This window comes from Pyxicephalus adspersus, chromosome 1, assembly GCF_032062135.1.
Source record: "Pyxicephalus adspersus chromosome 1, UCB_Pads_2.0, whole genome shotgun sequence".
Lineage (NCBI taxonomy): Eukaryota > Metazoa > Chordata > Amphibia > Anura > Pyxicephalidae > Pyxicephalus > Pyxicephalus adspersus.
In genome coordinates this window covers 110,345,651-110,360,053 of record NC_092858.1, presented here as the reverse complement: position 1 = coordinate 110,360,053, position 14,403 = coordinate 110,345,651, and the positions used below count along the sequence as shown (strand labels likewise).

The 14,403-nt window shown below is 38.7% G+C and overlaps 1 protein-coding gene across 2 annotated transcripts in view; it reads left to right on the top strand.

Moving 5' to 3' along the window:
• Positions 1–14,403, top strand: part of AMPD2 (adenosine monophosphate deaminase 2) — a 199,696-nt gene that overhangs the window by 15,064 nt on the left and 170,229 nt on the right. The window contains exons 2-5 of one of the 2 annotated variants that reach the window (XM_072423552.1): positions 4,417–4,544; positions 5,123–5,253; positions 5,533–5,601; positions 14,264–14,366. In XM_072423552.1, the coding sequence (XP_072279653.1) occupies positions 4,515–4,544; positions 5,123–5,253; positions 5,533–5,601; positions 14,264–14,366 (333 nt within the window). In that variant the 5' untranslated portion in view covers positions 4,417–4,514. The remainder of the gene's footprint in view (positions 1–4,416; positions 4,545–5,122; positions 5,254–5,532; positions 5,602–14,263; positions 14,367–14,403) is intronic. The other variant, XM_072423562.1, reaches the window with a different exon arrangement.

Here is a 14,403-nt window from a genome sequence, read left to right as displayed (position 1 = left end):
CAAGTGATAAATAAGTATCTCCTTAATCCTTATGGGTATTTATTTTTTTGTCTATTAACACTAGAGGATTGAATAATCCTTTCAAAAGATCATCACTCTTACGGAAGGTTCAAACTCACAACGCGGACATTATTTTTGTACAAGAATCACACTTTGCACAAGGCAAAATACCCATTTGGAAGCCGAGGAGATTTCCCCACCTCTACATGGCAAATGCAGCAAAAAAAATGTGGCGTTCTTAAAGGAGTGAAGGATTCTGTTCGTTTCCAATATCTCAATCACCTGGAAGATCCTCAAGGCAGATTTATTATCTTGGTGTGCCATATCAATAATATTAGCTTCACTCTGGTGAACGTTTACGGTAAGGTAACTTGCTCATAGGTGGGGACTTCAATGCTACAGGAGACTATACAATTGATTCATCCACTTCACCCAAACGACCTCCACCTCAGTTGGCGACTTTCTTCTCAAATCATGATCTATATGATATTTGGAGATGCCAACACAGTACAGAATGAGATTATTCTTATTTTTCAGTTTCGCATCTCTCCTACTCAAGCATTGATTTTTTCCTTACTGACCTTTGGTCATTGCAGAAGATTAAGACCTCAGCAATAGGAACAATCTCTTGGTCAGACCATGCGCCCATAAGTATCGAATTTATGGATTCCCCGTTCTTACCCGGCAATTTGTGGAAATTCAACACACTTCAAATTTCCCATCCGAAAATGGCACGACAAGTGGAAGAAGCACAAAGCTTATTTTTTGATGTAAATAACTTAGAAGAGACTGATCGTTTCACTCTATGGAATGCTCATAAAGCATTCATAAGGGGTTTGTATAAAAATATGTTCTCATGCAAAAAAACAGAGGCAAAAGCAAATCTTAGATCTCCTTCAGCGTATTAAACTTAAATGATGCTATCAATAAAAAATCCCCATCTCAATTGCTGTCAAATGCAATAATTAAAGATAGACATCAATTAAGATCACTTTTGATCTAGAAATTTGAAAAATCCCAACATACATTCGAAGAGAAGCAATACGCTTTACATAAAAAAGCGGGAGCCTATTTAGCGGGACGTCTTAAGCCCCAACATCTCAAATCCAAAATTTTTGCTTTAAAAGACCCAATATCTCAAAAACTATGCTATAGTCCTATTGATATAGCTGCCGCATTTAAAAACTATTACTCTTCTTTATATAATTTGGCTGAAGACCCTTCAACTCCTCAACCCAGTATTGAGAACATAAATATGTTTTTGAGTAAAGTCAGCTTGCCTAAGCTATCCCCTGAACAAATTGATTCTTTGTCGGCCCCTTTTACAGCCCCGGAGATAATTAGAGTAATTAAATCACTTCCCAGTGGGAAGTCTCCTAGAGCAGATGGATTTCCAAGCGAATATTACAAGCTATTTTCCCATAAATTAGTACCTTACCTGAAGGAGATCTTTGATTTAGCCGCAGCTTGAGGTTTCTTCCCTGCAGAGATGCTACAGGCAGTGATAGTTACAATTCCTAAATCGGGCAAGGATCCCCAAAGTACAAGTAACTATCGACCTATATCCCTAAGATCCCTAGGATACTGACCTACAGACTGGAAGATATCATACCTTCATTAATACACCCAGACCGAGTTGGTTTTGTGAAGAATAGGCAGGCTCCCGATGGCACCAGACACCTAATTAATATTTTGAAATACACTGACCTTCTCAAACAGCCTTTTCTATTTTTGTCCAGGCGTTTGATAGGGTCCACTGGAGATATCTATCCAAGGTCCTAGATAAATTCCGATTTTCAGGTTTTATTAAGTCAGCTATTATGTCTTTGTACTCAGGTCCTTCTGCGAGAATCTCCACGTCTGGAGCCCTTTCGTCCAAATTTCCGATTACAAATGGGACAAGACAGGGTTGTCCGCTTTCCCCAGTGGTTTTTATACTGTTGCTTGAACCACTTGCAGAATATATACGATCTAGTACGCAGGTGTATGGAGTAACGATAGGGAATAGAGTCCACAAGATTAATCTCCTTGCGGACGATATTGTTTTAATGCTTACTCAACCTGAAAGGTCGTTGAATGCTGTTCAAGAACTGTTAGAGGATTTTTCTAAGATTTCTTATTATAAAGTTAATGCCTCTAAATCCCATTTAATGGGTTTACATGTTCCAGTGTATCTGAAACTTTCTATTAAAGCTAATTTTCCTTATATGTGGGAAAATAAGGCAATTACATTTCTAGGTATTCACTTTGCAACTATTTCAAGCCAATTTCCCTTCTTTATTGACAGTATAGTCCACGGAATTGGAAAAATATAAGAAAATTGACATTTCAATGGCAGGTAGAGTAGCGACGGTAAAGATGTTTATTCTGCCCAAAAACTTGTATTTTTTACGCACTCTTACAATTCTCCTCCCTAAGCAATATATTATGTCACTGCAAAAAATGATCATGAATTTTATATGGAAAGGGAAAAGACCTAGGTGCGCATTCAGAATACTCACACGACACAAGAAATTTGGAGGAATGGGGATACCAAACTTGTCTCATTACCATACGGCTTCAGTTATTTCCCAAATCTATAACTGGTGGAATCCGTCCCCACATAAGCTGTGGGTTGAGATGGAGCAACAATTGCTATCTATGCCTAGCATGAAGCATCTACTGATAGCTATTAAGCTGGGATTTCTCTACCCCACAATTCAAGTCACCCTGAGGTGTTGGACAAATTTTGATTTACTGTCCACTGCATCAGGATCTCATTTGACCATACACCCTGACTTAAATGTTTTACAAGTGTTCACTCCACAGCTCAATCTATCAAGATGGGTGAATTGTGGTATATGTGAGGTGAGGGATATCTTCACTCCACATGGCATTAAATCCTTTGCTGATTTGTAGGCAGCATACCAATTAGCTGATACTGAGCGTTATACTTATTGGAGAATCAGGCATCTTGTTAAAAAGATCAATCTTCAGCCCGAGTTACACATACACACACTGTTGAAACATTTCTTCCAAGCACCTCTATCGCATAAAAACAGTATAACTAAATATTACAATATGCTTAGTGGAAATTTGGAGTTTTCCCCATCTACTAATATGCGCAGATGGACTAAAGATTTGGGTATAAATTGTACTCCTATTGAATGGGCTACCGCCATTAGAGATACCTACAGAGCCACTAGATGTGAAAATCATTGGGATCTCTTTCAGCGAACACTTAATTTTTGGTATTTGACTCCTTAAAAGTTATCTAAATTTTCTGACTCTCACTCGGCATACTGCTGGAGAAACTGCGGGGAGATAGGATCATTGCCACATATTCTCTGGTTTTGTAAATCTCTTCGATCCTATTGGAACTTAATATTCCAATTGATCTTTGATATCACGCCTATACAAATTTTACTTACACCTGAATTGGTTATTCTGCATTTAGACACTGGACGGTTCCCTACTCGTATCAGATCCATTATTATTCAGATTCTCTTACTAGCAAAAATGCATATTACCAAATTATGGAGGAACACTCAATTTCCTAATTATAACGATGTTATAGCGGACCTTAATCTTTGTTGTGCATATGAAAAGATGGTTGCTATTATAAAATCCAACTATGACACATTTTTTAATAAGTGGGAACTCTGGCTCCTTCATCCTTCCTGTAATATCGTATGTTAATTATTTACAGTGGATTCTGTGCCTCAGTTGATTTTGTAATTTTTGTATCGGCCAGTGAACTTGGTGCTCTATATGTTTAGACTTTTATATCTCTATGTAATATTTTCTTTTCCTTTGTTCCTAGATGCTCTAAATTTTCCTTTCTTTTTTTTTTTTTTTTTTATTTCTTTGACTTTTCTGTAATATGTGTATGTTCAGTTCTGTAAAAATATTAAAATCTTCTAATAAAGAATTATCGAACCATAAAACTCATCAGCAAGTCCAGTTTTTTTCTTCCTAGTATGGCCATGTGCGAAAGATTGATGTAGTTTATGTACAGTTCATTGCTTTATAAATTAATAATTGGCTAGTTTGGAAATTCTCAATCAGAGAATGATCACCTCTAATTATTATAATTATTGTTGGGCTAGCATCGGTTGACATCTGCTCTCTCTTATATTGTGCCTTTCTGGAAATGTAAAAAAAAAAGTATAGATTAGCACTCTTTTTTTACATTACAGGAAGCCCTATCTGGGGTTCAGCCTTATGACGTATGTATCCCTGGAGGCTGCGGGTTTCCAATTCAGTCTTTAAAGCCAGGGCAGTCAAGACAAAAGAGGGGGTCCCCCCTGAAAAATTTTTAAAAATTCATTATGTAAAGGGGTTAGCCATTTGGTGATGGGTCCACTTTAAATTTAAATTTAAGTTTTTAGAACTGCTTTTAACCTAAATTGATATTAACATCTTTTCCTTTTTTAGATTTCCGGGGCTCTTCGTTTCATCCCCTGCAGTCTGCCAAATCTTTCTCTGGTACCCCTCATAGCCTGCATCAACTGAGCCGAGAACTAAGAACATCAATGGAGGGCAAATATAAGGAAATAGCGGAGGTAAAGTCCAACTGGCATTACTTTTATAACACATGTATGTCTCAGTTGTCCTGCTTTTATGAAACGTGCATAAATGTGTAATTTTAAGTGCTTCTTATAATAATTTTTTGACTATTTTTTGCTCCCAAACAAATTCCAAAAGGTGCACAAAACTGCAAGGCATTTTATAAATCATTATCTGTCAATAAGGAGTACCCTTATAAAATCAGCTGCTAAATTGTTGAGTTAATTGCAAAGCCAGCGAACATGGTTTTGTCACCACAGTTTCCTTGGGTGGAGGTGTAGGGGGTAAGTAAGAAAATCTTACAATTTGTTTCGTAAATAAGAGTTAAAGAAACTAGCAGTGCAGAACATTTTGACAAAAGAGATGGTGATCAGACAGGTAAGAATACTTATTGCAGAAAGGTCATCACCTGTCCCTTTCCAAAAAAACCCTGCCTAATTCAATATGGAGCTACACACCAATACAACCGCGAGTTTGCAGGCATTTCATATATATTTTAAAAGCACTCCATTTGATTTTAGCAAAAAAAAAAAAATTAAAAACAAATCTTGAAAATAATATTCCTTTCTTCAAGGAGCTTTTCAGCCGCTCCCTTGCTGACAGTGAAATGCGTTCTGCTCCATATGAATTTCCAGAGGAAAGCCCTATTGAGAAACTCGAGGAAAGAAGACAGCGGTTAGAACGTCAAATAAGCCAGGATATCAAGTAAGGACACTAATGTGCTAATGTATACCTGTTACCGGGATAAAAACACTTAAAAGATGGAAGAACCTGATACTCACATGGAAAGCTGTTTAAAAGTACAGATATAACCTGTAAGGCAGTATAGATTTAGGTGCAAGTGTATCTGTAACATAAAAGCTGTATCTGTAAAGTGGTAGAACCAATAAGCTGCAAAATATTTAGAAAGTGATATTTGTTCATTATTTATGTGTTTTTTCTGTCCTTTTCTGTTCTTGTATTTCAATTTACTTTTCTCCATAGACTTGAGCCTGATATTTTACTTAGAGCAAAACAGGATTTTCTGAAAATTGACAGCAGCTCGAACTTACAGTGAGTGACTTCTGCCATTCTTACTAAGCCTTAATCTTTTTAACCCACAACTTGGACTTTCTCCAATTTTGGACCCATTCACATGTATACATTTTTATGCTTGTTAATTCATGCAGGGATTTGTGGATTGTAATTCATATATAACATGCCTTGTGACATGCCTGGGCCAAAAAAGTGACTGTTTTTTATGCATTGATTTACACTATAAAGGATTTTCCTGGCACTCCTTCTGCTGGCACATCGCTGGGTTAGTTCCACTCCTTGATCTCCATAGGACCACCTTCCCAAAGCTATGAAGGTAACCCTCCTCCCCACTGCAGGTGTTCCTTTTCTGTCCTTGCTCCAGGACCAAGCGTTTGTCCCTCCCCCTTTAGCCTCTTCAAGGGGGAATTCCCGTCACTGATGGTAAAACCATAAAGTTTTAAGAAGCCTAGTGCCGAGGTTATGGTCATATGGAGCCTAAAAAGCCTCTTTTATGCGGGTATGTGAGCAGTAAGGCAAGTTTTTTTTATCTATTTCCTCCTACTTTCCTTTAGTGTCCAAAACAGTCACTCAGTGCCTTTCACATGTGCAGCAAACTTCAGCTCACAGCCATCATGTGAATGGGTTTACATACATACATGGGTTTACAGGAAAAAATGTCTCCTTTGCTTGCTTTTGTATCTCTGGGCTCTTTGAAATTGTTGTTTGAGCCTCAAACAATAGGCATTGCATATAATATGGTAGAATTTGGTGTAACATTTTTTGCACCCACAAGTTGGCTTAGTAGACTGGTGTTCTGCTTGATGATGTTTCTACCAGGATTTTGATCTTCTATAATTTTACCTACCTATTTATCATCCTGTGGCATTTTGTGGAAAAAACATTGGAGGTTTTTGCTTTGTTACTTGTACATTTATTATTTCATTAAATGTTAAATGAGTACAATTTGGAACCATAACTCTGGTATTCTCCAAACTTTTTTTGTTTGTTTGCTACTGTTTTCTAGCTGCTATGCTGGCTGGCAAGACATGTTATTTGTAGGTTTTTGTATTTGCTTCTGTGTAGGTACGTATGTAAAATATATATAGAGAGATATACAGTATATGTACATGCTACATATATTGCTACATTTTTGTCCTTGCTTTTAGTTGCTGGCTCACCTACTCCGGCCTTACAGGCACAAAGCTCCAGCACAGGTAGGTGATTGCAAGATGGCCACATTTTTTTTAAATGAGTGCCTAATGTTGTTTCTTTCTGTTGTGGGATAAAAGCCCTCCAAGAAAGCATACCAAGAGGTCATAGAATGCATCTCTCCCAGCTCAGTCTTCCATGCCTTTAATAGAGGGTGTGTAACGAAGGATATCTCTTCATGTATGCCAGTGTTATACAACCAGGATTCTTTCAAGGGATGGTAATTTGTGGCTCTCGGGTCTAACACTGACACCAATGAGTGTTTTGGCTTTTTGTGAACGTGACATTCTTGATACTGGTTAGCAATGTAACAGGCAATTATCCCATTGACCATTACACTAGTGTGTGGTATGTAGATATGTTGATTGTGGTGGGGTTACCTTGGGACCCAAAAGTTGTTTCATGGGTTTCCCCATGTTAAATGGTTCAGATTTATGCAAAGAGAAATATTCTGCCCCTTCTATGTCAGTCAGCAGATCATTCTGTCATTGAAGTATGCTGGGCATGTGGCAGTAAAGCGTTGCCCTTTAAACCTATCTGTGCCTTTTGCTTTAAAGAAGCAAGTAAGGATAAGGTAACACTTTTGTTTTTTTATATATATCTTTTTATTGGCATTTTCCAAAAGGAAGTAACAAACAGTAAATACAACCACAAAATAGGGCAGCCGTTCCCAACAAATAGTAACGTCGGTGAAGGGTACAAAAATGGTTGGCAGGAATAAAATATCCTGGTTCTTCACAGATATAGTGCAAAATTCTCTGCCAGTATCTTTTAATTAAAGGGCAGGACCAAGTCGGTGAACCAGTGTGGCTGATGGGGCTTTACATTTAGGACAAGAAAAATCAACCCAACGGGCTGCAACCCATCAGTAGTTTTATATACTTTATATGCCCTATAGAGTAACTTAAATTGCGTCTCCCTCCACACTTCACTGACTATTACTTTGCACACCTCTTGGTAAAATCTAGTAGCAATAGAAACCACATCTTCCAACTGTAGCTTGGCTCCCCATTTGCATACATTAGTCATCTCCAGTGAAGTGCTAAAATAATTCCCATATAGGTCTATAAATTTACGATATAAAAGGTAGGGGGAGAAATAACAAATTCTCAAATCTAGATTAGCCCAAGGCTCCCGACACATCTTTGACCAGTGACTTATTATAATTGATTACTTGTAAATAGTATAGGGGGTGATATAGAAACGTCGGGGATATACAGTGAGTAAAAGAAGTGTTTGATCCCTGAGAAAGAAATGACCAGTCTAAAATTGTAATGGTGGGTTTATTGTATCAGTGAGAGACAGAATAACAACAAAAGAACCTTCAAAAACCCAGTGCTCAAAAGTCAGAGCTTGAAGTGCATTGTCATGAGTGAAATAAGTACTTGATCCCCTTTCAACCAGCAAGATTTCAGGCTCCCAAGTGTCTTCACTGTGTGCAGGTAGCAAGATGAGATTAGGAGCACCCTCTGTAAGGGAGTGCTCCTAATCCAAGCTTGTTACAGTACCTGTATAAAAGACACCTGTCCACAGAAGCAATCAATCAATCATCCAGATACCAAACTAGCCACCATGGCCAAGACCAAAGACCTGTCCAAGGATGTCAGGGACAATATTGTAGACCAACACAAGGCTGGACTGGGCTACAAGGCTATCACCAACCAGCTTGGTGAGAAGGTGACAACAGTTAGCGCGATATTTTGCAAATGGAAGAAACACAAAATGACTGTCAATTTCCCTCGGACTGGGGCTCCATGCAGGACCTCCCCTCGTGGAGTTGCAATGATCATGAGAACGATGATGAAGCTACCCAGAACTAAACGGAGGGAACTTGTCAATGATCTCAGGACAGCTGGGACCATAGTCACTAATTAAACAATTGGTAACACACTGCGCTGTGAAGGCCTGAAGTCCTGCAGAGCCCGCAAGGTCCCCCTGCTCAAGATAGCACATGTAGAGGCCCGTCTGCAGTTTGCCAATTAACATCTGAATGATCCAGAGGAGAACTGGGTGAAAGTGTTGTGGTCAGATAAGACCAAAATTGAGCTCTTTGGCATCAACTCAACTAGTCGTGTTGATGCATATGACCCCAAGAACACCATCCCCACCGTCAAACATGGAGGTGGACACATTATGCTTTGAGGGTGTTTTTCTGCTAAGGGGACAGGACACCTTCACGGCATCGAAGGGACAATGGACGGGGCCATGTACCGTCAAATCTTGGGTAAGCACCTCCTTCCCTTAGCCAGGGCAATGAAAATGGGTCGTGGATGGGTTTTCCAGCACGACAATGACCCAAAACACATGGCCAAGGCAACAAAGGAGTGGCTCAAGAAGAAGCACATGAAGGTCCTGGAGTGACCTAGCCAGTCTCAAGACCCTAATCCCAAAAAAAAATCTGTGGAGGAAATTGAAGATTCAAGCTGCCAAACATCACCCTGGAAACCTTACTGACTTGGAGAGGATCTGCAAAGAGGAGTGGGACAAAATCCCTCCTGAAATGTGTGCAAACCGAGTGGCCAACTACAAGAATCATCTGACTTCTGTGATTGCCAAAGAGGGGTTTGCCACCAAGTACTAAGTCATCTTTTGCGAAGGGATCAAATACTTATTTCACTCATTACAATGCACATCACGCTTTGACTTTTGAGCACTGGGTTTTTGAGGCTTCTTTTGTTGTTATTCTGTCTCTCACACCTACAATAAACCTATGATTACAAGTATAGACTGGTCATTTCTTTGTCAGAGGGCAAACGTACAAAATCCACGTTGGATCAAATACTTTTTTCACTAACCGTAAGTTTGGCCTGCAATTTTCTTAAAGTAAACAACCATCTCGATTCCGAGTTATTTAGATCTCCTGCTAAAGACACCTTTTTACGCTTCCACTTCATAAATACAGGTTGAGTTTTCTCCTGCAGAAACAGGATTTCCAAAAATTGGTAGGTACCTGGATAAACTGAAAGTGACATTCATCCGTCTCCTCACATCCCACCAAACAAGTATTGTATCTTTCATCAGAATATTACTTTTGCACTGTTTTTAAAGAAAGCTGCATGGAGAGAATGAAGATTTGTTTCAGGATCCTAAACTATCACTGAAACGTTTGAGTTTGATAATTGGACTGACAGCTCACTCTCTTTTGATTTTGCTTTGGTGGCTCCCTTTACTTACTCAAACCTTTAGGCAGGCAGTCTAGTAAGAAGAAGTGGCCATTCTTCACCTAGAGAAGTTATATCCCAAATTTGCAAAAGGAAAGTCTAATTATTTTCCATTTAGGATCCTATGGATCAGTGTCTAGATGGAGACTTGAAGTGAATCTACACCACAACAGGTCTGGTTGTTGCCCAGCAGTAGTATTAGGATTGGTGTTATGTTGTTGAAGTGGGCAGATCATTTAGAGGTCCTGTATGCTGCCAAGATCCTATTTGGAAGAAGGTATACAGAGGATCACAAGGGGCATGTTGCCAGGTTGGGGCATGGGCATTAGTAGCTGTTCTATTCAGCCCCCTTACATGACTTTTCAAGATGCAAGAGATTTCTTGTCAAGGCATTCTTTGACCCTTAGTAAAGGGAACCTAAAAGTCTTAGGTTTCCAAGTCAGATAATTAAAAAGAGCTTAAGTAAAGCCGCCCAGATGCTGAAGATAGAAACAAGATTGTCCAAGTTGTCCTGCATTTGGAAAAGCACGGTGACACCCTGGATAATTTCAGTCAGTTAACATGGTTACCGGATAAAGCTCTCTGAAAATCTGGTATGTTCAGACAACAGTTCCAAACAGATTTACAGAAGTGCAATGCGCCCGAAGGATTTAAACTCCTTTGTTCACACTAGGAGGCTTAGTATGATAATATTGCAGATGACTTGGTCAGTTGTTTGTCTGGCTCATTAAATGATTTTTACAGACCTAGCAGAAGCTTACCGAATTGGGAGTCACAAGAAGATAATTCTGCAAACTCTGACTCTGGTAAACAGTAAGAAAAGTCAATTATGTCCAATGCAGGAAATAGATATTTGAGGATAGTGTTCATTATTACTATTATTGATATTATTACCCAGTATTTATATAGTGGAGACATATTACCGGTACGTAGAACATTAAAAAGGCCATAGTCAAATCCAGTGTTTTTTTGTAAGAAAAATTACCTAGCTGCATGGAATGCAAGAATGCAGGGTACTTCTGAGGCGGAAGACATGTATTTCCATCGGTCTATGATTAGGATGGCACATGTTTTGGTTCCAGTTGTGCTTCCTTGTTCCTTGAGTTTGCTGCTTATTGGAGTAGAGACTCACTGTACCCTGGTCAGCTTGACAAGATTTCGGATAGTGGTCCTCTCATTGCACTTTGTCTTGGGAAATAGCTCTGAGGCACAGGACTAAGATTCCAGTCACCTTAGATGCCACTCTCAAAGGTTCAGGAGCCCACGGTATGGGACATCGCCTCTGACCTTCCTTTCAAAGGTGGTTCACTCCAATCTGGTAGTTTGTGGGCAGTCTTGAGAAGTTTTTAAAGTCTTTGCTTTGACCCTATATCAGCAAAGAATTAAGGTACCTGTGAACAGGAACAGATTTTCTACATTTCCAGACAAGGTGGAATGTAATGGACTTGTTTCCGTCAAGTCACAGTCAAATTTTTTGTTTTTGATGGACAGAGAAGCATCTCAACTTTTCTGTCTCCTAACCACCAGCCTGAAAATCTGTTGGCTGATCATCTTAGGAGCAGACCATTTCTCAACCACGAGTGGTCTCTGGGCAGACATCACCTCTTTTTAGTTTTCAAGTCCATATACCTGATGGCATTTCCAGTTATGTTCAAGTGCCAGCAAATTCTGGCCTGTGACCCTTTCACGAAAAGGTGGAATTTTTTCCTACTTTACGTTTTGGAACTAATGACACTGATCTTGAGAGTTCTACTGAAAATAAGGAGGGATTAAAAAAAGCATTTGTAATTCTATCCCATTGCCAAAAATAGGAAAGGTGTTAACTCTGATGATGGCTCCTTCTTTTAAATTTTCCTGACAGGACAAACTGCTCAAAGCTTCGAAACATTTATAAATAGATGCCACAATATATAGAAAGTTTTTAATTGAATATCAGAATCAAGGTTATCTATCACCAGCACAGGTTCCAGAATTTTCTGACCCTAGCTTTGGACAGGGAACTGGGTGTCAACTTGTTTAGAATCCACGTGTCAGGCTCTACAACTACCAAGTGGGAGTGGAACACCTTTTGTGGTGGTAGTTCTTTAAAGTAGTAGTGAAGTTGAAGCCTTCAATAAAGTCATTCTTTCCAGCATAAGACTCTGGTTCTGCAAAGTCTCAGGGAGCCCTTTTTTAGCCAGGCAAGGTCTGCTCAGTAGACCTGGAAGTAGACTTGGAAGATTATTTTCCTGACTACTGTTATCTTGACAAGAAGGGTTTCAGAGCTATGCACCCTCTTGGTAAAGAGCCACATTGCACCTATTTTCCTGAAAATGTAAATGCATCCATCATTGAGTGTCTTGTTTAGGGTGTATTCTGTGTATCTCTCCAACTAGGAGGTAATTCCTCGGCATTGAGACTCATTTTCTGAAGGTTCTCATGAACATGAGGAAGGTTTTCCCCATTTACCTACAGAGAAACAAACTGTTTTATAGTTGTTGATATTCTAGTCGGCCTTCCTAGCAGTCCTATAGGAAGCACAGCTGTATCTCGAGAGATTTAGCATCCTGGGGTTTTGAAGACTGTGTGGTATGTGTCAATGATAAGTTGACAATTATTCACGACAACTTCTGAGGTATAGTAAAAGAATCAAGGTTTTATTCACGCGTGGGAAACTCACAACAGATATGGCAATAGAGGTTGGGACTGTCCCTTCCTCTGTCTGTGAGAGTCTCTGAAAACTTTAACCTAAAAGTCTATATTTTATCCTTCAGTTCCTTGCGTCACCGGTCATCCAATTCTGGGCTAGTTTTTTCTTTAATTTGCCTGAAGACAAGAGAGTTATTGTTTTACTTGTTTTGTTGCCTCTGCATATTGCGCACTCATTAGTTTTCTTGGGGGGTTACGGTTTCTATGGGCCCCTTATCTGCTGGTTCCACTTGCACAGTTTCTATGGTCTGCTTATCTGCTAGTTTCACTTGACCAGGTGCAAGGCCAAGACGCCTCCGGGAACAGAAAGTAAAGAACACAAATAGCTGAGTTAGTCATTTTAAAACAGAATAATATAGTTTGAGTTAATTCTCACTATACTTGTGGCTATATAAATCTTATATACATTCACATTTGCTTACATCATGAAGGCTTGGTTCTGTTGCAGGAAGTCAAGAGATATTCGGCTAGGAAAGGGGCAAGCTTATAGGTTTCATTTGCAGAGGTTTCTACTAAAGTGATTTGTAAACAACCCGTTGGAAGTCCCCAAACATTAATTAAGTTTTATAGGTTAGAGTTTCTGTGGCATTGTTTGTTTTCCTCCTTTCATTAATGGTTTTGCTATGTATTGTTACGTCCCAGCTGTGTGCTGGCAGAAGGAGTGACAGGAAAATTGTTGTCATACTTACCCGTAATTTTCCTTTCCTTTAAACTCCAAATTTCCATGCAAAAAGCGTTACTTTTTTTTGCATGGAAATTTATTTTACATTGTACGCTATAATTCTTAGGCATAAATCGCAATATGTCCAATATTTAAAATATTTAATAACAAGCACATTTCCCTGCCTTGTCCTGTCACCAGCTTGTTAAAGAACACCTGCAGGAGAGAGGAGGGTTACTTTTTTAGCTGTGGGAAGGTGGTCCTATAGAAGATTGAGAGGGGTAACAAACCCAGCCGTGTGCTGGCAGGAGGAATTTACAGGAAATTTAAACTATGGGGAAGTATGATAACAATTTTCCTTTTTATTAGGAATTGGAAAACATTAACCTCTCATTATATGCACCAAAACTGTACCTAAAAACAAGCATAAGCTTATGTATGAATCCAAAACCACAAGGGAACACTGGACTTTTAAGGTGTACACATAAAATTGTTGGTGGTGTTTATAGTGTTGGAGTTTGGGTATTAATTACAGCAGTGTGGAACACCAATAAGCTTGTCCTAAGATCAGCTAAAAACAAATTGTGATTGACATATACTTTATCTTTAAACTAGAATAATGGAAAGCCTTGAAAGTTTTTGTGTGGTATTCCATTTCTTGAATGCTTTTTAGCTGATTATTTGCTGATTTAGCTACTTTTGAATAATAACAATTGATTTTTTTACCAATATTTTATGTGTATGCCTAAATAGACCAATTTTCCTTTGTGGTTTGGTTACAATTCTAATTAAATTTCTATAGTAGCAGCGATTGAAAGCAAAAAATAATCTTCCAACATGTATGAGTTAATCCAGAATTTTTTTTTGTCCGTTATACCCACTGTGTCTGTGACACTTTTTATTTATTCAATACTTTTCTTTACTTACTTCTATCTTTTACTCCCTTTAGTGTATTTTTTCTTCTGTTTTGCTCTTTTAGATTATTTAAAGAAGAACATGAAGATTTAGTTGACTGTTTCCCTAAGGAGGTTATTGAACGGGAATATCAGAGAGTGTCCATTTCAGGTGATGAGAAATGTGGAGTAAGTACATTTTTCTTTTCAGAATTAGAATTGGAAA